The sequence below is a fragment of the Medicago truncatula genome, chromosome 7 (assembly GCF_003473485.1).
Source record: "Medicago truncatula cultivar Jemalong A17 chromosome 7, MtrunA17r5.0-ANR, whole genome shotgun sequence".
Lineage (NCBI taxonomy): Eukaryota > Viridiplantae > Streptophyta > Magnoliopsida > Fabales > Fabaceae > Medicago > Medicago truncatula.
In genome coordinates this window covers 23,655,672-23,681,135 of record NC_053048.1, presented here as the reverse complement: position 1 = coordinate 23,681,135, position 25,464 = coordinate 23,655,672, and the positions used below count along the sequence as shown (strand labels likewise).

General features: G+C 32.7%; 3 protein-coding genes and 1 non-coding gene across 4 annotated transcripts; 3 read left to right on the top strand and 1 right to left on the bottom strand.

Moving 5' to 3' along the window:
• Positions 1-1,334: 1,334 nt before the first annotated feature.
• Positions 1,335-2,537, bottom strand: LOC120577032 (uncharacterized). Its single transcript, XM_039827926.1, has 2 exons — positions 2,449-2,537; positions 1,335-1,872 (listed from the first exon to the last, which is right to left on the bottom strand). Exons 1-2 carry the CDS (start codon positions 2,535-2,537, stop codon positions 1,335-1,337), a joined length of 627 nt encoding a protein of 208 aa, XP_039683860.1.
• Positions 2,538-5,892: 3,355 nt separating this feature from the next.
• Positions 5,893-5,999, top strand: LOC120577258 (small nucleolar RNA R71). Its single transcript, XR_005643331.1, has one exon. It is a non-coding gene; the product is annotated as a small nucleolar RNA R71 (small nucleolar RNA).
• Positions 6,000-9,717: 3,718 nt separating this feature from the next.
• On the top strand, positions 9,718-11,320 carry LOC25481600 (heavy metal-associated isoprenylated plant protein 39). Its single transcript, XM_013585916.3, has 3 exons — positions 9,718-9,878; positions 10,049-10,124; positions 10,627-11,320. The coding sequence occupies exons 1-3, from the start codon at positions 9,873-9,875 to the stop codon at positions 10,875-10,877; spliced, it is 333 nt and encodes a 110-aa protein (XP_013441370.1). The 5' UTR covers positions 9,718-9,872; the 3' UTR covers positions 10,878-11,320.
• A 3,102-nt stretch (positions 11,321-14,422) lies between these two features.
• Positions 14,423-16,006, top strand: LOC25490377 (heavy metal-associated isoprenylated plant protein 39). Its single transcript, XM_013603792.3, has 3 exons — positions 14,423-14,566; positions 14,739-14,814; positions 15,290-16,006. The coding sequence occupies exons 1-3, from the start codon at positions 14,561-14,563 to the stop codon at positions 15,538-15,540; spliced, it is 333 nt and encodes a 110-aa protein (XP_013459246.1). The 5' UTR covers positions 14,423-14,560; the 3' UTR covers positions 15,541-16,006.
• The last annotated feature ends 9,458 nt before the right edge of the window (positions 16,007-25,464 follow it).

The following is a 25,464-nucleotide window of genomic DNA, read 5'->3' as shown; positions in this document are numbered from 1 at the left end:
ACTTGAATCTTTGCTTGTCCTCAAGCAAAAGACATAAACATAGTAGGACAAACAGTTATATCAAATGACAATTCAATTAAAGCACATGTCTCCTCAAGGGCTTAAATCCCAAATGTACACTAATCACAAACTCAAGCATTTCTTGTAATTTTTATTCAACCCAACGATCAAGTTTCAAGTGAGTGTGTGTGTGAAGTCCAACCCTTTTCTTGCTCCTGTATAAGATAGGCATTATGAGGAAACATGGTCTAATCCTAGCACTAAACCAACCAAGAAAGATTCCTTCTATAATTCATATAAGAGAGATGGGAGTATTTGAGAATCTTTGTTCTTTGCCATTTGCACATTTAAGTTCTTTATTTAAGGAACAACATCTTCACGTAGGAGGTCGGAGGGCCTACCCCCTTCCCCAATCTAGATTCAATGGTATCCCTTAAAACATCATCTTCACGTAGGAAGTCGGAGGGCCTACCTCCTTCCCCAATCTAGATTCAATGATGAGATCTTGGAATTTATTTGGCTTTTTGGCTTTTTATGAACTCCCTTATACTAACTTATACTACTGGTACTTTGAGAATCTTTAAAGGTTAATGCCCCACTAAGATTAAAACGCGTTTCCTTAAAATACCTATTCATACATTTACTCAAGGGAAGCAACTTTGTGTTTTTCTCATTGGAGAATTTTATTCACTTTAAAACAAGATGTGGGTATATCAAGAAGACTTAAAACACAAGAGTTTGCTTTCATGTACAAGAATCAATCAAATAAGAGGAGACAATGAAAATTTTGTGTCATGATATTTTCAATAAAAATTAGCTACTTAACCATGCCTTTTACAATAAAACAAAACAAAAGAATAAAGTTCAAGGGAGTTTGGAAACACTACGACTAAAGACGCTTTATTAGGCTCCCCCCACACTTAGGAGAAGCATTGTCCTCAATGATTTAAGATATTAGAAACGAAAGAAATAAGGAAAAAGTGAGAAAGGATGCAGAAAGCTCACAATTTGCCGAAATTTTGAACTCCGGAGGCCTTCAGGTTGGCACGGCCGTGCCGGCTGTAGCACGGGCCGTGCCATCATTCTGCCAAGTTTTATGAAAGTGGTGTTGTGATGCTTGGCACGGCCGTGCCAAATCAAGCACGGGCCGTGCCACCTTTCTGGTTCTTGGAACTTTGATGTTTTTTTCTTGCGTTTCTTAATCAATCTTGGACACTTACCTACAAAACAAAGAGAAATAACAGAAAACAAAGAAAGCAATTAAATTGGTGGGTTGCCTCCCACGAAGCGCTCTTTTAACGTCACTAGCTTGACGAAAATAAGGATAAAAATCCTTAAGGCGGGTCACTAAGGGTGAAATCAGCCACTACTTCATTTACTTCTCCGGTATTATAGATTTTAAGCCTTTGTCCATTAACCGTGAAGGATCCTGTTTCTTCAGAAAAGATTTCAATCGCCCCATAAGGGTAGACCGTGCGAACTTGAAAAGGACCGGACCATTGTGACCGTAGTTTACCTGGAAAGAGCTTTAGCCTAGAGTTAAAGAGCAGCACAAGGTCACCGCTTTTGAAGTGCTTCTTGATGATTTTCTTGTCATGCCAGTTCTTAGTTCTCTCCTTATAAATGCAGGCATTCTCATATGCATCTATCCTAAGTTCTTCTAGCTCGTTTAATCGAAGTTTTCTTTTTTCACCGGCTAAATTGGGGTCTAAGTTGAGGTTTCTAATTGCCCAATAGGCCTTATGCTCGAGCTCAACGGGAAGGTGACAAGATTTCCCATAGACAAGTTTAAAAGGGGTCATTCCAATGGGGGTTTTATAAGCCGTTCGATAGGCCCAAAGGGCATCGTCAAGCTTACTTGACCAATCTTTTCTAGAGGTTGAAACAGTTTTTTCAAGGATAGCTTTGATTTGTCTATTTGAGACCTCCACTTGTCCGCTAGTTTGGGGGGTGATAAGGTGTCGCAATTTTATGCCTCACTCCAAGTTTTTGCAAAAGTTTTTCAAAATGTCTTGAAATGAAGTGAGACCCTCCATCGCTTATCACAACTCGTGGCACTCCGAACCTAGGGAAAATGACCTTTTTAAACAGTTTTATAACAACCTGTGCATCATTAGTGGGGGAGGCAATAGCTTCAACCCATTTGGACACATAGTCAACGGCTACTAATATGTATTGATTCCCAAAAGAGGAGGGGAATGGTCCCATAAAATCAATACCCCAAACATCAAAAATTTCTACTTCAAGGATGTTGTTCAAAGGCATTTCATTTCTTTTAGTAATGCTACCGGTGCGTTGACATTTGTCACATTTAGAGATAAAGAGATGCACATCTTTGAAAAGTGATGGCCACCAGAAACCAGAATGAAGAATTTTGAAAGAAGTCTTTTGTGTACTGGCGTGGCCGCCATAAGAAGAGGAGTGGCAATGAGTTAGAATACTACTTACCTCGTTTTCAGGAATGCATCTCCTGAAAATCCCATCTGAGCCTCTTCTGAAGAGGTAGGGCTCATCCCAATAGTAGTGCTTGAGATCATTGAAGAATTTCTTCTTTTGTTGGTAGCTTAACTCAGGCGGTAGTACTCCTGCTGCAAGAAAATTAACAAAATCTGCATACCAAGGTGCGTCAGTTTGTGCCAATAAGAAGAGTTGGTCATCCGAGAATGAATCATCCAAGGGTAACTCATCTTCATTGGTCTCCCGAAGTCGGGACAAGTGGTCAGCGACAACATTTTCTACGCCCTTTTTATCTTTTATTTCAAGGTCAAATTCTTGGAGGAGCAAAATCCATCGGATCAATCTCGGTTTGGCATCTTTTTTGTTTAGCAAGTATTTTATGGCCGAGTGATCTGTGTAAACAATGATTTTTGATCCCACCAAGTATTGCCGAAATTTGTCAATGGCGTAGACAACTGCTAGCAATTCTTTTTCTGTTGTGGCATAGTTACCTGTGCCCCATCTAGGGTCTTACTGGCGTAGTATATGGCATGCATCTTTTTTTCCTTTCTTTGACCTAACACTGCTCCAACCGCATAGTCGCTTGCATCACACATTATTTCAAAAAGGCAAGTTCCAATCTGGTGGTTGTATGATTGGGGCAGTAATTAGTGCTTCTTTCAACCTGCAAAATGCCTGCAAACAAGCATCATCAAAGACAAAGTCTGCATCCTTGAGAAGCAGACTTGTTTGTGGTTTAGTGATTGATGAAAAATCTTTAATGAAACGGCGGTAGAACCCTGCATGTCCTAGGAAACTTCGAATTTCTTTGACTGAGGTGGGAGGTAGCATTTTTTCAATAATTTCGATTTTTGCTTTGTCTACCTCTATACCTCTGTCAGAGACCAAGTGTCCTAGGAAAATTCCTTCTCTTACCATGAAGTGACATTTCTCCCAATTTAAGACTAGGTTCACCTGTTCACATCTTTCCAAAACTTTTTCAAGGTTAGTCAAACAATCATCAAAACTAGATCCATGCACAGAAAAATCATCCATAAAGACTTCCATTATCTTTTCAACAAAGTCAGAAAAAATAGACATCATGCATCTTTGAAAAGTAGCAGGGGCATTACAGAGACCAAAAGGCATTCTTCTATAGGCAAAGGTCCCGAAGGGGCACGTAAAAGTTGTCTTTTCTTGGTCATTAGGGTGAATCGGTATTTGGAAAAATCCAGAATAACCATCTAAGTAGCAAAAATGTGAATGCTTAGCTAACCTTTCCAACATTTGGTCTATAAAAGGGAGAGGGAAGTGATCTTTACGGGTTGCTTTATTAAGCTTCCTATAATCAATACACATTCTCCAACCGGTGACGGTCCTAGTGGCAATGGATTCATTCTTATCATTTTTAATAACTGTGAGACCACCCTTTTTTGGTACAACTTGCACGGGGCTAACCCATTTGGAGTCAGAAATTGGATAAATAACACCTGCATCTAGGAGTTTTAAGACTTCTTTTTTCACAACTTCTTTCATATTAGGATTCAGCCTTCTTTGATGTTCAATGGAGGGTTTATAGTCTTCTTAAAGAAGTATCCTATGCATGCATAATGAAGGATTTATTCCTTTAATGTCGTCAATGGTGTACCCTATAGCTTTAGGATATTTCTTGAGGACATAAAGCAACTTTTCAGTTTCTACTTCATCGAGACTTGCATTTACAATAACAGGATAGGTAGAGTTAGGACCCAAGAATTCATACCTTAGATTTGATGGAAGTGTTTTAAGTTCTACTTTCGGTGCTTCCTTGGGTAGAAGTACTGGTTCTTCTTTCACTAACTCCTCCACACTTAGACCTTTCATTGGAGGAGTTCTATCCAACAGCTCTTCATAAGCTTTTGCCTCCCCTTCTAGTTTTGTACCTACATTGTTTACTAAGCATACTTCCAAACCATCATGTATAGTTGATGCTAAAGAGCACTCTTTCACGCAATGATCGATTATATCTACCATGCAACAAGAGTCCTTAATGGAAGGACTTTTCATTAGTTTAGCAAGTTCAAATTCAACAGTCTCCTTACTGACATTAAAGGCAAGCTTACCCTTTTTTACATCAATGATAGCTCCTGCAGTAGCAAGGAAAGGTCTTCCTAAAAGAATTGGTACTTGATTGTCTTCCTCCATTTCCATTACAACAAAATCAGCGGGGATGTATACCTCTCCTACCTTAACGGGGACATATTCTATGATTCCAGCTGGATACTTAACAGAACGGTCCGCTAGTTGTAGGGTCATCCTTGTTCATTTAAGTTCCCCTATTCCCAACCTCTCATAAAGGGATAAAGACATTAGGCTGACACTGGCTCCTAGATCACACATAGCTTTCTTCACAACTTCCGACCCTATGACACAAGGTATGAAAAAACTGCCTAGATCTTTAAGCTTTGGTGGCAATTTATTTTGGATGATGGCACTACATTCTTCCGTAAGGTTAACCGTCTCACCTTCCTCAATCTTTCTTGTTTTAGAAAGGATTTCTTTCAAAATTTAGCATATGTAGGCATTTGGGTTAGGACTTCGGTAAAAGGCACATCAATATATATCTTGTTCATCATTTCTATGAACTTTTTGAATTGCTCATCTAGCTTTGATTTGGCAAACCTTTGTGGGAAGGGAATTTTTGGTTTAAAGGGAGGTGGTGTGTTTTCCTCAACTCGTGGTTCTTCTCTTTCTGCCCTGGTTTCCCTAGATGGTGGTTCGCAGATCTCTTTCTCACTGTCATCGGTTTTGGTTCTCCTTATGGGGTCTTCGAGTGGCTTACCACTCCTAAGTGTAACAGCATTCATTTTATTGGGGTGGTCAACCTTACGAACTACCTGGGAGAGCTGAGTTTCAGAAGTTTTGTTGTGAGAGGAGATGGAGTCTATCTTTGTTGTGAGAGTAGCAAGAGAGTTGTTCAAAAGTCTAGTTTGATCCTTGAGCTCTTGGAGCTGTTCGGATTGTTTAAGAAAATAGTTTTCCATTAAAAGTTCAATGTGAGATTTTTGAACAACTCTTTGGCAATTCTGAACAAAGTTTAACTGCTCAACACTACTTAGGTTGCAATCGGTGCTAGAATGACTAGATAGGCCACATGCTTCACAAGGAGGTGAGAAGGTAGGTGTGCTAGCACAAGTGCTCATGCGATCAAGTCTTTGAGATAACGCATTCACCTTGGTAGATAGATAGTCAATGGAAGAGGTTTCATCCATACCTGCCTCTTTTTTAGAGGGTGAAGGATCGATGATTGCTTTTTCTTCTGTCCATTGGAAAAGGTTTAGAGCCATGTCCTCAATCAACGCGTAAGCTATCGTGAAGTCTTTGTTCATTAGGGCACCACCTGCAGCTGCATCAATAGTCAATTTAGTGCTAGATGTTAGACCATTATAAAAGGTGTGGATGATTAACCATTTTTCTAGACCGTGATGGGGACAACGTCTAAGTATTTCTTTAAAACACTCCCACACATCGAAAAGAGATTCCCCGTTCTTTTGAGTAAATTGGTAAAGCTTTCCCCTAAGTTGGGCGGTTTTAGATGGGGGAAAGAAACGGCAAAGGAATTCTCGCCTTAGTTGGTCCCATGAGGTGATGGAACCGGGCTTTAAAGAGTTGAACCAATTGTTGGCCCTATCTTTTAGAGAAAAAGGGAAGAGATGTAGCCTGACGGTTTCTTGGTCGTCTTTGCAAGTTACACTAAGTCTCCAAAAGGTTGAGATATGTAAATTTGGATCTTCGGAAGGTGATCCAGAGAACTGGTTTTGTTGTACCAGAATTAGTAGTGCAGGTTTTATTTTGAAGTTGCTACCTTGAACCGTTGGGTAAACTATAATAGTGCATGGCTCATCCGAAGAAGGGATCGAATACTCCTTAAGAGTGCGTTCCTTAGCCATGTTATCTATTATCTTTATGCTACCCAAAAAGTCAAGTGTAGGAAAAGAGAGAAGAAGGGAAGAAGAGGGGAGAGAAAAGAGTTCTAATCACAAAGAAAGAGTTAATCAAATTAGTTTACTCCCCGGCAGCGGCACCAAAAACTTGATGAGATAAAACCGCAAGTGCACGGTCTTACCGAAGTAGTATAAAAGAGTATCGTTCCGACAGGGAGTAGTTCAATTTAATTAACCTTTAGAGATGATTAGAAGAGAAGAGAATTGTAAGTTGGGGGTTTTCAAGCGTTTGAAAGATAATAATAAAAAGAGTCTTGGGATCGTTGGTTTCCTCTAAATGACAAGTCCTTCTCAAACCAAAACTATAAGCTTATAATGTTATGTTAGACCTAATTTCTCAAGACAGTTTATCTTATGTTCCTCTAGCAACCAAGTCTATTTCGCTGACTTGATTACTATTAGATTTTGGTTCCTCTAACAACCAAGCCTATTTCGCTGACTTGATTGTTATTAGTTCCCTTGAAGATCGAAATTATATGTCTCAAAGATTGCAAAGCCTATTTCGCTGACTTTGCAATCCTTGTCTGAATTCACTTGTTCGAATATCAAAGCTCCACTTTCGTTTTATGAATTGATATTTGGAATAATGGATAAACAATTATCAAACCCTCCACTTTCGTTTCCACGGTTTGATAATGGTTGATCCATGTTAAGACGGTGAATTCAGATAAGAAATTAGGGTTACATAAGATTAAGGCTTAGAGCTTGGTTTGATTAGGATTATGTCATTTAGACTTATCCAACAATCCCAAGACAAGGAGAAGTCTACTCGCTCATGTTCATCATAGACATGGGGGAGAAGAGAGAAAGCATAAAAGTAAATGACAAGAAAGTAAAGGAAAAGAAAAGAACTTTAATTCGAAAAGCAATTGTCACTTATTGTGTATTCCAAGTAAAGATGAATATTTGTGATGGATGGCTACTCTATTTATAGCATTTGATCGACTTAGAATCTAAGCTATTACATTTGGGCTAAAAATAGAGTAGCTTAAAATCTAAGCAAAAGCAGCAAAAGGCACTCTGGATGGTGGCACGGCCGTGCCAAGGCTAGCACGGGCCGTGCCAAGCTTCTGACTTGTGGGAGACATATTTTTGTCTCTCAATCTTCATATTTTTGCGTCCAATCGGCTCCAAGTCCCTTTCTTTTGCTTCAAGACTCAATCCATCCAATATTCTTTCTTGAAACATAATAAAATTCAATTTAAAGTAAACTATCCTAAAAAGGAAATAATACTAATATAAAATCATATAAAATCTAAATAAAACTAAACTAAAAAGCATATTAAAATAGTCTATAAATGACTCATCAATCCACCCGACCATTGTTTCAAATCTAAACAATTAGAAATTAAAACTAATCAATGAAAAACTCATTCAAACACTTGTAGTGAAAATTTGACATAAACTCTAAAAATCCTAAACAAACCCTAAAAAATTTATAAAATTCAAAAATAAAATATAAATTTATGCAATATAACTTCATTATAACAGGTATTCATAATATATGTTAATAGCATTTCAGATCTACAACATAACTATATTATAAACAAATATTCAAACCCTAAAAAATTTATAAAATTCGAAAAAAAATAATATAAATTCAAGCAATATAACTTCATTATAAGAGATATTCATAAGATATGTTAATAGCATTTCATATCTACAACATAACTATATTAAAAACAAAAATTTAAAATTTAATAATTAAACAACAACTAAAATTATAAACATATAAACACATATACTAACTAAAATGTATGACAATAGCATAAGTGATAACTTACTTGTGATTTAGTGGAAGAAATTTTGGATGATTTGGTAGAATTTTTTTAGAGAGAGTGAGTGAAAATTTGAGAGAAAGATGGTGAAAATGATGGAGTGAGTGAGTGTCTGGCTACTGACTTGGATATATCACGAACACAACGACAGTTAACTGCCGCTGGAAGGCCAACGATTGTTAGCTACCGGTGCATTGCCTAACGGCACATAACTGCCGTTGGGGGTAAAAGCGTCATTTACTTGTGTCAATAGAAAGTATTCTATGTCAGAAAAGCAATTTTCAAGAACGAATGGGAAAGGCACAAATTGAGATTTGGAGGATTGTTATTTCTACTTACTATCGATCGCCCTGAATGAAGGTAAGATCTTTAAATGTATTTATTATGTGAAAATAATAGATTCTAAAATCTTTTAAATCATGATAGTTTTCTTGAATGCAAACATGAATCAGAAAGTTATAATTTCCAATGTGGTTTTCAAAAATTAAATTACCCACCACTAAAAGAGAGATGGAGAGATATGGTATATTTACACAAAACTTGAAGACATAAGATATCACCCTTATACAATCAACATTTATCCCATTATTTTTTGAGTCATGTTAACTTATGTCCTTAGGGCATAAGTTAAGGAGTTTAAAATCGAAATTAAAAAAAAAATTATATTAAAAGTATAACTTTTGAAACTTTTAAGATATTGAATGCACAAGTTTCAAGAAAAACTTTCTACATTTGACTTCTTAACTTATGCACAAAGGGCATAAGTTAACCTTTCCCTTGTTTTTAACAGATTTTTGACAAACCACTCACACTTAAACATAATAGAGAATTGTTGTTGATACATTTGGTTATGCTGAGAAACACGAGTAAAATATATATATATATATATATATAATTCACTTTAATTAATTCAATTGAAAAAATATTTTTAGATAACTTTGATTATAAATTAATATTTTACAATAAAAAATGCAAGAAGAAAAATATTTGAATAATTAAAGGGGCACAATTTATAGTTTCGTCCAGGACACCAAAAATTTTAAGGCAGACCCTGAACCCAAGCTCACGGGTTTTTAACTAGTTTCTAATCAAATCTATAAAATTTAGTCATCTCATAGTATCATTTTATTTATGTTAATCATGGTAAGCTGCTAATGCACAATGAAATCTTACATGAAAGCTCTCAACGAAGCTTGTTTTTTTATTTTTCCATTATTTTCTATCTAACCAATTAATTGTATTGTACTATTTCCCACCTAACCAATTAAAGCGTGTGTTTCATTTGTTTATATACTATGAGATGCAGCCACGGAGCAAAAAGTAAACAACTTCAATGATTGCAAAACTTTTACTATTATTTGACTGATTCACTCTTTTAATTTGTACGTTGTGAAGGAACTTTCATGATGATTCAAACTAACATTCACACGGTTACTAATGCTTTTGAAGAAAAAGAAACATTTTTTCAATTGACTAGTTGACTTGACGGTCTTTTAAGTCTTCCTATCAAACCTTATATATATAGTTACCAATTCTCATCTTTACTTCATCACCACTTCATTGCTAAAAAACACTTCACTCCAACAACTATAATTCCTTCAAAACTTGCTCCTCTATAATTCCTTTGCACTTGTCATCTATAATTCCTAATCAGCTCGCACAAACTCCAACAACTATGAAGGTGAGAATTTGAATCTTGAAATCCTTTCTTCTTCTTCATTTTTCTCATTTAATTTACTATGTTTTCATGCATGAATTATGTTGTTGTTATCCCTTTTTTTTGCATCCTTTTATATTTTAGAATGGTAGTAATTGCTGGATTTTAATTCTTTGATTTACTTTTTTTAACAGAAAGTGTTGTTGAAAGTGGACTTTTATAATGATAGAATCAAGCAAAAAGTTATGAAGACAGCATCTAGCCTTCCAGGTATATATTGAATTTCATATATCATATAAGTACCACTGCTATGTAATGTGGCTAAATTACATGACTAGTAAGTTACAGATGGAAATGACCAAAAAATTTTAGCGGTAGTTAACTACCGTTGACATACAATTAGAAAATCGGCAACTAAACATCAAATGTTGCGGAAATCTTTTATCATCTTCACTTACGATACCATCATGATTGATTTTAATTTTCGATGATATAATATGACTATAAGTTACATTAATTTGATAAGGTCCATTTCTAACACAATCTAACTTTATTAAAAAAAACTTAAACAAGGAAAAATTATTATTAATAACGATGACAAGGAAAAATTATTATTAATAACGATGACAGTCAGAGTTATTTTATAACTATTTCAAATAGTATTTGAACTTCGTCATTCAAGAATAAAACTAATTTAATTTGACCTTTGTGTAAATAAAAAGACAAACCCATCTAACACAAATGATTCATTTTTTTTCTTTCTATTTTGCAGGGGTTGAATCAGTAGCAATAGACTCGAAAGAGAAGAAATTGACATTATCGGGGGATATTGATCCAGTAAAGGCAGTGTGCAAGCTAAGAAAGTTGTGTCAAACTGAAATAGTATCGATTGGACCTTTAAAAGATAAGAAGAAGGATTCAACAAATACAAATGAAGTTATTCCACTTCAATACTTTGACACCTATCCATTTTATTATCAGATGACTCAACCACGATATTTTCAAAATTACTACTATGTTTGATGTGCATAATAAGAAAAGAATCTTTTATTGAGTTTGATAAAATACGTCTTGTGTTTTCCTTGAATTTTATTTTTACTTTATATGACCTAGAATTGGATTATGCTTGTCTTCCTTCCAAATCATGCAAAGACATCACTAAGAAATTAAGCGTCACCACCAACCATTTCTTATTACAAGAAACATCATAAAATATATGTAGTGTTTGAAACATGTAAGTCCAAGCGGTGCTTCAATTTGTTACTAATGAGTAAGTTGGTCAATACATCAACTATATTTTCTAAAGTATGAACTTTTTCATGTAATATGTATCAAGGTGTAAGTAAATCTCTAATGTGTGATACCTCACATCAATATGTTTGGTTTGGGCATCATACACCTCAATGTTTGCCAAATAAATGGCACATTGACTATCACATTGCAATTGAACTCCACATTGTTTAACACCCAATTTTCTCGCCCTTTGCCTAGCTTGTGTCTATATACAAGTTATACTCAACATAAATGATAAACCATTTACAATACTCCCTTCGTCTCAAATTGTATGTCGCTTTAGGGAAATTTTTGTATCCCAAATTATATGTCGCTTTACAATACTAATGCAACATTAATGTTACTTTTCCTATTATAACCTTAGCTATTTATTACTCTTCTTTCAATTCTTTCATTTATCTTTCTCATATTATTTATTAAGAACAATTTTGTAAAACAACTCATAATATCTCTTTTCCACAGAATATTAATTGCATTTCTTAATATGTGCGGAATGCCTAAAACGTCATATAATTTGGGACGGAGGGAGTATCATTAATTAATTTTTATAAAAGAATTTTAAAAAATTACTATCATTTGAAAAATATAAAGCATGTATCTAATTGTGTCATACATGTCACACATCCATAACCTAAATGGAGCATTAGATAAATGAAGCATACCTTTTTTTGCTTCATTTATCTAATGCTCCATTTAGGTTATGGATGTGTGACATGTGGCAAAAAAAGATCTTAGGATTGAGATTTATAATAAAAAAACAAATATTTATTTGATAAAAAAAGTAACAAAACAAAACGTGTCCTTCTGCTCCCCTTCCTCTCATTGCCATAAACCTCCTCCACCCGTTGCCGTTCGTCGCCGTTGATCGCCTTATTAACAACATCTCCCCTCTTCCACTCATCGTCGTCATGTTGCCGTTGTTTCAAACCATTGCTGTTGATGTTATTGATTTTCAACTTGGTTTTGCAGCCTTCTCAAAACTGCAATTCTTTCTTGTTTCAATTCTGATTTGGTTTCTTTGCTGGTTTTTGTGTTGACAATTGGATTATTTAAGGAGATAATCATCCAACGAAATATGTTTCAGCCAAAAAGGACAGATTGAAGGAAACGGGGAAACAAATCTTGAAACAGTGGTATACGCCAGTGGCGCGGAGACCATAGTGAGAGGAGAGAGACGATGAAAGGATAAGGAAACGACAGTGATTGGTGGCGATAGGTCATGAAACGAGAGGGAAGGAGGAAACACGTAAAGGAGGAGAGCATAAATTTGTTTTTTATTATAAATCTCAACCTTAAGATATTTTTTTGCCATATGTCACACATTCATAGCCTAAATTGACTAATATAGTAACTAGTAATTGGGTGAATGAAAGTGTAACTTGTGTGTGACGTTGAGTAACGCTTATATAGCCAAGGAGTTCGATAACTACCTATGTATTACGCGACGTAAATCCTGAACGCCATTAGAGATGACTATGACTCTAGGATATGATCATGGCGCGCTACTGTGCGGCAAGGGCCACAAGGCTTCATGTGCACCTTCACGGTGCTTCTTTTTGAATAGCATGGACCTTGGCTTTATTAGTTCGTTTGCAATGGGCTTTCTGCTATTCCGGAATAATAACCATAAAAATGGGTTGAGAAAGAACGAATGGGAAAGGCACAGATTGAGATTTGGAGGATTGTTATTTCTACTTACTATCAATCGCCCTGAATGAAGGTAAGATTTTAAGTGTATTTATTATGTGAAAATAATAGATTTTAAAATCTTTGAAATCATGATAGTTTTCTTGAATGCAAACATGATTCTGAAAATTATAATTTACAATGTGGTTTTCAAAAATTAAATTACCCACCACTAGAAGAGAGATGGAGAGACATGGTATCTTTACACAAAACTTGAAGACATAAGATATATGAGTCACACCCTTATACAATCAACATTTATCCCATTATTTTTTGGGTCAAGTTAACTTATGGCATTAGGGCACATGTTAAGGAGTTTAAAATTGAAATTAAAAAAAAAATTATATTGAAAGTATAACTTTTGGAACTTTTAAGATATTGAATGCACAAGTTTCAAAAAAAACCTTCTACGTTTGACTTCTTACCTTATGCACAAAGGGCATAAGTTAACCTTTCCCTTTTTTTTAACATATTTCTGACAAACCACTCACACTTAAACATAATAGAGAATTGATGTTGACACTTAAATTATTATTTTGTTTAGTAGTTAGTAATATATATATATATATATATATATATATATATATATATATATATATATATATATATATATATTGAATTCGCTTTGATTAATTCAATTGAAAAGATATTTTTAAATAACTTTGATTATAAATGAATATTTTGCAACAAAAAATGCAAGAAGAAAAATATTTGAATAATTAAAAGGATATAATTTATAGTTTTATCCAGGGCACCAAAAATCTTCGGGCTGACCCTGAACCCAAGCTCACGGGTTTTTAACTGGTTTCTAATCAAATCTATACAATTTAGTCATCTCATGGTATCATTTATTTATGTTAATCATGGTAAGCTGCTAATGCACAATGAAATCTTACATGAAAGCTCTCAACGAAGCTTGTTTTTTATTTTTCTATTTTCTATGTAACCAATTTAGGCTAAAATATGGTTTTAGTCCCTGCAAATATGTCTCGTTTTGGTTTTAGTCCCTTAATTTTTTGTTTTGTTTTTGAAAATAGTCTCTGACCCCACTTTTGTGATGATTTGCATACGTGACACATTATAACTAAACAAATTTTGTAGTTTTTGGTCCCTGCAAAATATTTTGTTTTTAAAAAAGGTCCCTGCAAAATTTTTTGTTTTTGAAAATAGTCCCTCCCAGGGACTATTTTCAAAAACAAAAAATTTTGCAGGGACCAAAAACAAATTTTTTTTTTTACAAAGACTAAAACCAAAACGAAGCACATTTGCAGGGATTAAAATCATATTTTAACCACCAATTTATTGTATTTTACTATTTCCCACATAACAAACAAAATAGGATCTCTAACTCAAAGCGTGTGTTTCATTTGTTTATGATACTATGAGATGCAGCCACGAAGCAAAAAGTAATTAAACAACTTCAATGATTGCAAAACTTTTACTATTATTTGACCGATTCACTCTTTTGTACGTTGTGAAGGATTCAAACTAACATTCACACGGTTACTAATACTTTTGAAGAAAAACAAACATTTTTTCAATTGACTAGTTGACTTGACGGTCTTTAAAGTCTTCCTATCAACCTTATATATATAGTTACCAATTCTCATCTTTACTTCATCACCACTTCATTGCTAAAAAACACTTCACTCAAAACTTGCTCCTCTATAATTCCTTTGCACTTGTCATCTATAATTCTTAATCAGCTCGCACAAACTCCAACAACTATGAAGGTCAGAATTTGAATCTTGAAATCCTTTTTTCTTCTTCATTTTTCTCATTTAATTTACTATGTTTTCATGCATGAATTATGTTGTTGTTGTCCCTTTTTTGCATCCTTTTATATTTTAGAATGGTAGTAATAATTGCTGGATTTTAATTCTTTGATTTACTTTTTGTTAACAGAAAGTGTTGTTGAAAGTGGACTTTTATAATGATAGAATCAAGCAAAAAGTTATGAAGACAGCATCTAGCCTTCCAGGTATATATATATTGAATTTCATATATCATATAAGTACCACTGCTATGTAACGTGGCTAAATTACATGACTAGTAAGTTACAGAGCGAAATGACCAAAAATTTTTAGAGGTGGTTAACTACCGTTGGCATATAATTAAAAAATCGGCTAAACATATCAAATGTTGCGGTAATCTTTTATCATCTTCACTTACGATACCATCATGATTGATTTTAATTTTTGAAGATATAATATGACTCTAAGTTACATTAATTTGATAAGGTCCATTTCTAACACAATCTAACTTTATTAAAAAAAAATTAAATAAGGCAAAATTATTATTAATATCGATGACAGTCACAGTTATTTTACAACTATTTCAAATAGTATTTGAACTTCGTCATTCAAGAATGAAAACTAATTTAATTTGACCTTTGTGTAAATAAAAAGACAAACCATCTAACACAAATGATTCATTTTTTTCTTATTATTTTGCAGGGTTTGAATCATTATCAATAGACTCGAAAGAGAAGAAATTGACAGTATCTGGGGATATTGATCCAGTAAAGGTAGTGTGCAAGCTAAGAAAGTTGTGTCAAACTGAAATAGTATCGATTGGACCTCTAAAAGATGAGAAGAAGGATTCAACAAATACAAATGAAGTTATTCCACTTCAACACTTTGGAACCTATCCATTTTATTATCAGATGACCCCACCACAATATTTTCAAAATTACTACTACGTTTGATGTGCATAATAAGAAAAGAATCTTTTATTGAGTTTGATAAAATACATCTTGTGTTTTCCTTGAATTTTATTTTTAGTTTATATGACCTAGAATTGGATTATGCTTGTCTTCCTTCCAAATCATGCAAACAGATCACTAAGAAATTAAGCGTCACCACCAACCATTTCTTATTACAAGAAACATCATAAATATATTAATAAGATAAAATATATGTAGTGTTTGAAACATGTAAGTCCAAGCGGTGCTTCAATTTGTTACTAATGAGTAACTTGGTCAATACATCAACTATATTTTCTAAAGTATGAACTTTTTCATGTAATATCTATCAAGGTGTAAGTAAATCTCTAATGTGTGATACCTCACATCAATATGTTTGGTTTGGGTATCCATACACCTCAATGTTTGCCAAATAAATGGCACATTGACTATCACATTACAATCAAACTCCACATTGTTTAACACCCAATTTTCTCGCCCTTTGCATCGCTTGTCTCTATATATAAGTTATACTCAACATAAATGATAAACAATTTACAACTAGTATAATGACCCGTGCCAGCACGGGAAGTAAAAAACTTTTTTGATCATATGTATAGATTTTATATTATGTTATCTTAAAGTTATAATTGTCGTTATAATTTAAATTCGATATGAAAAAAATATCATCTTAATTTTGTATATATTTTGAAATATCTAAACATTGCATATAGCGAGAAAAGTATTTGGATTATTATACTTGTACTAATTATTTGTAGTATAAGATGCACTCATTGTTAAACTTAGCATATGTAATATTTTTGCAAAAATACGCCGACGTACTGTATAATAATATTTGTTGACAAAATGTATTTTATTAATCATAAAAACTAAAAAATATGTATTTTTTTATATATAATAGTCAGTATCATATGCATACACGTAGTCGGCAAATGCAAATGTTTAATTTTTTTACGGGTGTGCATAAATATAGTTTGGGCTACAGAAACGCCGATTGTTATTTGTTTTTCATTTTTACAAAACAAATGGTCTAATGTAAATATTGTATTTTAGCGTAACAACGATGTAAAAAAAAAAGGTTCCGCGGATTGTTAAACTTGAAAAATGCATGAATTAATAGTCAATGGCAGGAGGATCTGCTTATATAGAAATTGCATGTCTATAATGACTCGTACGCCTTACAAAGAAATTAAAAATAAAACGACTTCCAAATAATAGGCAACTTTAGTTTTCTAAATTATAGCAACAACAATTCTAAAACATAACCAATGATCATACTTTTTGAAAAACTTCACGATACACAACAATTATGGTCTCCTTACAAACATTATTATCTTCATCCAGGATGAGCAGCTTCAGACCTTTTCTTGAAGTTACTCGAGAGACAGCGACATAAAGTTGTCCATGCGTGAACACAGACTTAAGAAGATAAACCCCCACTCGAGATAAAGATTGACTCTGGCTTTTATTTATTGTCATTGCAAAACAAAGCGTCAATGGAAATTGCTTGCGCCTGAATTTTAAGGGTAGTCCTGGATCATTCAGAATAAGATTCATCTTGGGAATGAATACCCTGGTGCCTTCCCTTTTTCCTGTAATTACAGTAGCAGCTATCGTGCTCTTCCCTAGATGTGTAACTGTCAGCCTCGTACCATTACACAGTCCATTGACCTGATCGATGTTTCTCATCAACATAACTGGACATCCCACCCTTAGTTTCAACCGGTGATTTGGAATTCTAGAGCTCTTAATACCATTAAGAAATTCCGTTGTGAACCACTCGCTCTGGACATCAGACTTTTTCACCCAATCGACAAATTGAATCAGAGCTTAAATACTCTTTCTCTTCACCTGGAATCACTGACATCATATATTCGTTAACATGCTCAACCGAATCAAGCGTTGGTGCGAGTATTCCCTTTTCTTGGAAAAAAGAGCGGGTCACCAATGTTATCATTCAAATCGGGATATACAAAGTCTATGAGTGACATCAACGGATTTGTTGTGTCGGATATGAGCAAATCTTCGGGAATTTCTACATTCATTTCACCATTCTCATCGTTGTCCTCTCCAATTGAGGGTATCCACTTGCCAAAATTATCAGTTTCTTCCTTCTCTGCAGGTCCCGAAGATGCACCCAATCTCATATTAACAGTAAGCCTCAACACATTACAATAAGTCCATATCTTTGATGAATTGATTGAGGCATCAACAATATCCTGCCTCGTTCCTTTTCGGACAACAGACAATATATGCCTGAAATCACCACTTAAAACTACTGTCATTCCACCAAAAGGTCTAAACTCGTATAGGGGATCATTCTTGGATATGATATCATGCATTGATTGGTCAACTGCCTCAAAACACCATCGGTGCATCATTGGAGCCTCATCCCAAATTATCAACTTTGAAGCATGCACCAGGTCTGCCTAGGACTATCCTTTTCCATCGTAAGCGATGATGCCTCATTAATCTCAACAGGGACTGTTAGCGTCGAGTGCACGGTTCTTCCACCTGGTAATAGAAGAGTCGATATACCGCTGGATGCAACATTCAATACAATTAACCCCTTCGATCTAACAGCAACTGACAATGTTTTCCATATAAAGATTTTTCCAGTACCACTGTAACCATATATGAAAAAGAAACCATCGTCGTCAAAATCAACAGACTCCATGAACTTGTCATGCACACATCTTTGTTCATCAGCTAGCATCAGTAACATATCAGCGTGTGTCTTTTCCCGTTTATCTTTGTTGTAATTTAGCTCATCAACGATAAACTTAATTTTGAACGTTGGCATGTCTACTGTGTTTGCCATGGGCATAGATTTGAAGTCAGTAAGCGACCGTCCATTTTCCTGAAGCAGCATTTCAATTTCAATCAAACACATGTTCTTCAAGTCATCGTCACCGATACGCAGATCTGCATATTAAATGTAAAGTCACGAAATTAATATTAACACCTTTGCATGCATATGTGTGCACGTTGAAGAGAAACAAAAAATATTAGCTTTATATGAGAGTCCTTTATATTTAAACATATCAGCCTAAAAAATGTGGAAAATGCTGAATGGTATCGTGGAGTTAGTAACTCTTAGTTTGTTCTTTACTATATCCTAAAAAAAGTACCTCTTAACTACTTAAACTACTCTAATCACCCTTTACTATATCCTTAAAAACACACCCCTCGAAAACAACCTTGACATCAAGGTTGGAATGTGCTAAATTTCTTAATGTGTAATAGTCTTCAAATGTATCACCCTTATCCCTAATTTTTAATAGTGAAGTATTGTTTTGATTCTCACTTTAATTTGAATCTTTGGTTCCACCAAGATTCTTTACTCCTAGCTAGGTCCAAAACCTATTAATTCTTCTAGTGTCTCTTTTGCTACTTTTATAATCTCATATGTCATTTTGTTCCACGTATCATTTTTACTTCTATGTAGCTTCACAGAACCTTCCTTCAAAATCTTTTGTAGGAAAACACTTTGGTTTTGATCCTTTAAATGTCACCAGTTGATCCTTGTATACCAATCGTGCCTCTCATCTCTGCTCTTATCTTAACCCTTACATCGATAACCAATACTATATGTTGGATAGTCAAACTCTCTTCATGTAAAACTTTAAATTCAAACAAATATTTTTGTCATAATGTCTAATAAGAAATAAATCTATTTGAGAACATGAAATCCCACTCTTGTATGTAATAAATTTCCTTTTTATTTTCCTAAAGTAAGATTAAAAGACAACAAAAAATCTAGGATGGATTTACCCTATGTATTTATGTCCCCGAGGCTATACCCTCATTCACACCTTTAAAACTTATCAAACACTCCTTACATGCCCACTTAGATCCCCTCCTAGAAAAACATTTTCTCCTTGTGGTATATCTTGAATTAAACCTTTCAAATCCTTCCAAAATTTAACATTAGAATATTATTCCAAACCTACCTAAGGTGAGTAAACACTCATAACATTAAAGATGTCTTGTTTCCTTTTAAAAAAATAAAATAAATAAAGATGTCTTACTAAACTAAAAATTTGTGGGATACAATCAAATCTCACATCCTCTTTACATCCACAATATCCTTTTTCAATTCTTTATCCACAATAATGCCTACACTATTTCTCGATCTAACTTTTCCAGTTTATCAATGCTTAAACCTTGAACTATCTAATTCTTTCGCCTTTTCACCTACCCACATAGTTTCTTGTTGGCACATAAAATTAATCTTCATTTTAGTCATAGCGTCAATTATTTCCATATATGTTCAAGTAGGGGTGCCTTTATTCCATGTTCTAAAACGGATCATACTCTCATTAACTAACTTATGTACCCACACTCGTTCATAAAGATGTGGAAACCCTTGCATATTTTTTATTGTATTCAGGCAGCGATGTATCCATCCTTGATCATTTAACATTGTATTTGAGCTATACAACACGTTTCTTCTACGCATTGACCCAGTGTCACACTATTATATACTCGGTCCATGTCATAGAGATTGAAAGTGTTTCAATTAAATTCAAGTGTTCAAAATTTAATTAGTAGAATCTAGTCCAAGTAATTAGTAGAATCTAGTCCAAGTCTTAAAAATTTTATAATATAGAATGTCGTTTAATTATATATATTTTTGAGATTTTTTTTAAAAAGTTACGTGTAATTATTTATTGATCCAACCTAATGAAACTTGATTGCATCGGGTAATAAATTACAATGAAAACCGACCCATCCCGTGATCACCTGTAGGCGTGGATGCTGAAACATGTTTGCTTAATTTTTTTTTTAAATAGGTATCATCATCCATAATTAATTTTTTTTTTTATACCCATGACGATCATAAATTTGTTTAAATTTAATTTTTTTATTGAATGATTTTTCTTACAAACGACGAAAGAATTAGATGATTGTATTTTCTATGTTAGTGGTCATTTACTATTAATTGATTTTATTTCCCTCATCAATGGAACTCTCTTTAGTTCATTAAAAAACAATGACATGTTGAAAGTGCTTATCCCACTTTTACTTAAAAAAAGAGGCAATTTTTAAGGACAAAAAACATGAATATTTTTATTTTATTTTTCAGGAGAAGGGGATGGTTTACATGGTATAATATGGGTTAGACTACCCGTTGTACTCTCTTTTATTATGTATTATTTTTCTGATTACAACTCCAACATTTAAATATCCGATTGTCATTCTTTATCTTTTGATAAAATATCTTTTTAAATTCTGATTTAATGCACATTAAGATTATAGAAATCAATACTTTTTTTAATAATTTCTATAATTAAAACAATAAAAATTGAAATTCCTGTAAATAAAAAACTATAATATCGAATAAGTAAACTTATTTTGAATATTTTCTACAACTAATTAGTTACCTTATTTTTAACTTCCATTTAAAATTTAAAGTTGACCATAATTTTTTTCCGTTAATTTTAAATTAGCAACCACATAATATCAAATAAGTTATTTGTCCCAAATTTTTTATTTCATACTTTGATTGATTCTCTTGATTCTGAGAACATGCTTGCTTGGTTTGATTTTTTTTTTTTAATGATGGTTCATTGATCTAATGTTTACCAAGAATAGTAGAAACATGAATTGAAGAAAGGGATGAGGGTCAAGATTAAATACAAATAAGAAAATGAGACATACATATTCATTATTGAGTGATTTAAAATATTCCTTGAATTTATTTTTTGTGATTGTCTTGATTGATGCATTTCAAATTTTCTACAATTTGTTTACCTTTAATGCAATTAATTATTAATTAATGAGTTTTATTTATTTTTTTTTAAATAAAAGAGGATTTTTTTATGATGGTTTAAAAGTTATTCAATGGTGATTGACTATGGAAAACAGAAAACTTGCTATATATTCTTAAATGATTTAAAGAATACCGTGAATTTTTAAGATATCCTTGATTGCAACATGTCAAAGTTTCAACAATTCATTTATAGTACAAATACATTTCACAATTTTACAATATGAATTGTTCACATAACTTATACTGACCAATTTTTTTTAACTAATGTTAGCATGTAAGATGTTGTTTGATTTGTCTCAATCAATATTTTCAAATAGGATTATCAAAGAATGTATTTATTTTTTAAAAAAGAAAATAGGATTTTTTTTATGATTATTTTAAGATTATTGACCGTTAAAAATGATAAATATTGCATTTTTTTTTACAGTAATTAATGCAGATATATCTTGCACATTAATACATATACAATTCTACAAATGTAAAATTTCTTTGTCAGAGTGAAAAAGATATAGTACAAATATCATTCTTTTAAGATTCACCTCGAAGCAAATCTTTACCTTCAAAGGACATTAATGTTAATAGAATTGGTCCATGAACCCATCCATGGAACATGCATACTTGATTCACCTCGAAGCAAACCTTGAGCCCATTCTTTTTTTTGTTGAACTTATAGATATAGTACATTTGATGTACGATAATTTAAAACTATAACGATGAACAACAAAAAACATATGAATTTGATTTATATAATTTTTATATATATAGAGATTTTAAATTGTCTTATTTTTGGTGATGTTAATATTTTTAAAATTATATTTATACCAATAAGATTCATAAAATATATTTTAATTTATTTAACCTTTTTAAATATGCTTAAAATTATGTTAGTATAAAATTTATTTAATATATACCAATTTCTCAAATAAGTTGACTATCTCGAAAAATAAAATAAAAATAGTTTACATATCATTAATGCATTAAAATCATATGATTCACCTTCCTTTCACCAATAAAAGTATAAGACCTTCCTTTCTCCAATAAATGTATAAGATATTCTATTAATGGTTTTAAATTAATTTAATCAAAATACTATGATTCACATTACCTTTTAAAATTAATAATGGTTTTGTGTGAATATTAAATAATTAAGTTTGTTAATATCTCATCAAACTACTATTTGTATAGATCAATTTTCGTTTTGTATATTCGATTTATGCTAAGAAAAAAAGCAACATCGTTGTGTTAGAAAGAATGAAGACAATACAAATAAAAAAAACTATAATAGTGGATGTCCAACTCGAATTTTTCATTCGCACCAATAACCAAATTTCTATAATATTCAATAAGATCCTATCAATATTAGAATATTAAGAAGAAAAAAATCATGATAAACATATGACAGTTCTTACAACCTATTTTTGTATATGCACATCAAAGTTGAAAGTACAACATAATCATTAATCTATAGAAACACCACTATTTTGGAATGTGAAATATCATTTACAACACAAACTGTATCTCTAAAACTAACTACATGGATAGTCGTGCAAAAGAATAATCTTCACTTAAAAACTAATAAAATTCATTCATATTAATCAGAGTGTTTAATCCAATTTCTTCTGAGTTCACACCATATGTTGATTCTTCCATTAGATTCGTCGTTTGAGATCCACTTCTGCAACAATTAAAGATCGGGTGAATAAAGATCAAGATAAATGAACATAGAAAAAATATAGAGAAGTTCGTTTAATTGTTTTTCCAATTGAAAAAAATATCAGAAATCAAACCATTTTTAAGAATTAGATATATGAAAAAAATGAATAAAATGAAAGAGCGATGAAGTTTTTCAAAATTTTATCATGAATCTCGAAATTGTGTGAAAATGTTGAAATTAAAAAACAAAATTTATAGCAAAAAGACGTGAAATTTGTGAGTTGTAACTCAAAACATTGTGAAAATTGCGAGTCTCAAACACAATATTTATAGTCAACATGTACCAAGCAATCAAAAAAATTATTCCCTTAATTTATGGATGTAGTAATTTTTATCAATACCCATTTGAAGACATGTTTTCTCATTAAAAATATGGGAAATTCTTGCTTACCCATTAATAAAAGGTGGGTAACACTACCCATTCTTTATATATTATTAATAAAAATAATAGAAAACAAATAAATACTTTGATTGATGTCAACTTAGGGTTGTGTTACCCACATTTCATTGATGGGTAAGGAAGTTGTCACCAACAAAACATATTTTCTCAATTATTAAGAACGGGGATTAAATAGTTTGCTAAAAAATTCCAAAGCATTATCCGTCCATTCACCAAACATGTAATGCATAAATATAAACTATTTAATATTATGTAATCCATCAATACCCATTTCATTGAGTTTGCACATATTTTCTCTTTAATTTTTGAAGATATAATATGACTCTAAGTTACATTAATTTGATAAGGTCCATTTCTAACACAATCTAACTTTATTAAAAAAAACTTAAATAAGGCAAAATTATTATTAATAACGATGACAATCACAGTTATTTTACAACTATTTCAGATAGTATTTGAAATTCGTCATTTAAGAATGAAACTAATTTAATTTGACCTTTGTGTAAATAAAAAGACAAACCATCTAACACAAATGATTCATTTTTTTCTTATTATTTTGCAGGGGTTGAATCATTATCAATAGACTCGAAAGAGAAGAAATTGATAGTATCTGGGGATATTGATCCAGTAAAGGTAGTGTGCAAGCTAAGAAAGTTGTGTCAAACTGAAATAGTATCGATTGGACCTCTAAAAGATGAGAAGAAGGATTCAACAAATACAAATGAAGTTATTCCACTTCAACACTTTGGAACCTATCCATTTTATTATCAGATGACCCCACCACAATATTTTCAAAATTACTACTACGTTTGATGTGCATAATAAGAAAAGAATCTTTTATTGAGTTTGATAAAATACATCTTGTGTTTTCCTTGAATTTTATTTTTACTTTATATGACCTAGAATTGGATTATGCTTGTCTTCCTTCCAAATCATGCAAACAGATCACTAAGAAATTAAGCGTCACCACCAACCATTTCTTATTACAAGAAACATCATAAATATATTAATAAGATAAAATATATGTAGTGTTTGAAACATGTAAGTCCAAGCGGTGCTTCAATTTGTTACTAATGAGTAACTTGGTCAATACATCAACTATATTTTCTAAAGTATGAACTTTTTCATGTAATATCTATCAAGGTGTAAGTAAATCTCTAATGTGTGATACCTCACATCAATATGTTTGGTTTGGGTATCCATACACCTCAATGTTTGCCAAATAAATGGCACATTGACTATCACATTACAATCAAACTCCACATTGTTTAACACCCAATTTTCTCGCCCTTTGCCTCGCTTGTCTCTATATATAAGTTATACTCAACATAAATGATAAACCATTTACAATATCATTAATTAATTTTAACACAGGAATTTTTAAAAAAAAAATCATTTGAAAAATATAAAGCATGTATCTAATTGTGTCATACATGTCACACATCCATAATTTAAATGGACTAAATAGAGCATTAGGTAAATGGAGCATAGTTATGGATGTGTGACATGTGGCAAAAAAAAATCTTAGAATTGAGATTTATAATAAAAAACAAATATTTATTTAATAAAAAAAAGTAACAAAACAAAAGGTGTCCTTCGGGTCCCCTTCCTCTCATTGCCATAAACCTCCACCCGCTGCCGTTCATCACCGCTGATTGCCTTATTAACAACATCTCCCCACTTCCTCTCATCGTCGTCATGTTGCCGTCGTTACAAACATTGCTGCTGATGTTATTGATTTTCAACTTGGTTTTGCAGCCTTCTCAAAACTACAATTATTTCTTGTTTCAATTATGATTTGGTTTCTTTGATGGTTTTTGTGTTGACAGTTGGATTATTTAAGGAGATAATCATCCAACGAAATATGTTTCAGCCAAAAAGGACAGATTGAAGGAAACGGGGAAACAAATCTTGAAATGGAGGTATACGCCGGTTGCGCGGAGACCATAGTGAGAGGAGAGACACGATGAAAGGATAAGGAAACGACATCGATTGGTGGCGGCGGTCATGAAACGAGAGGGCAGGAAGGAACACGTAA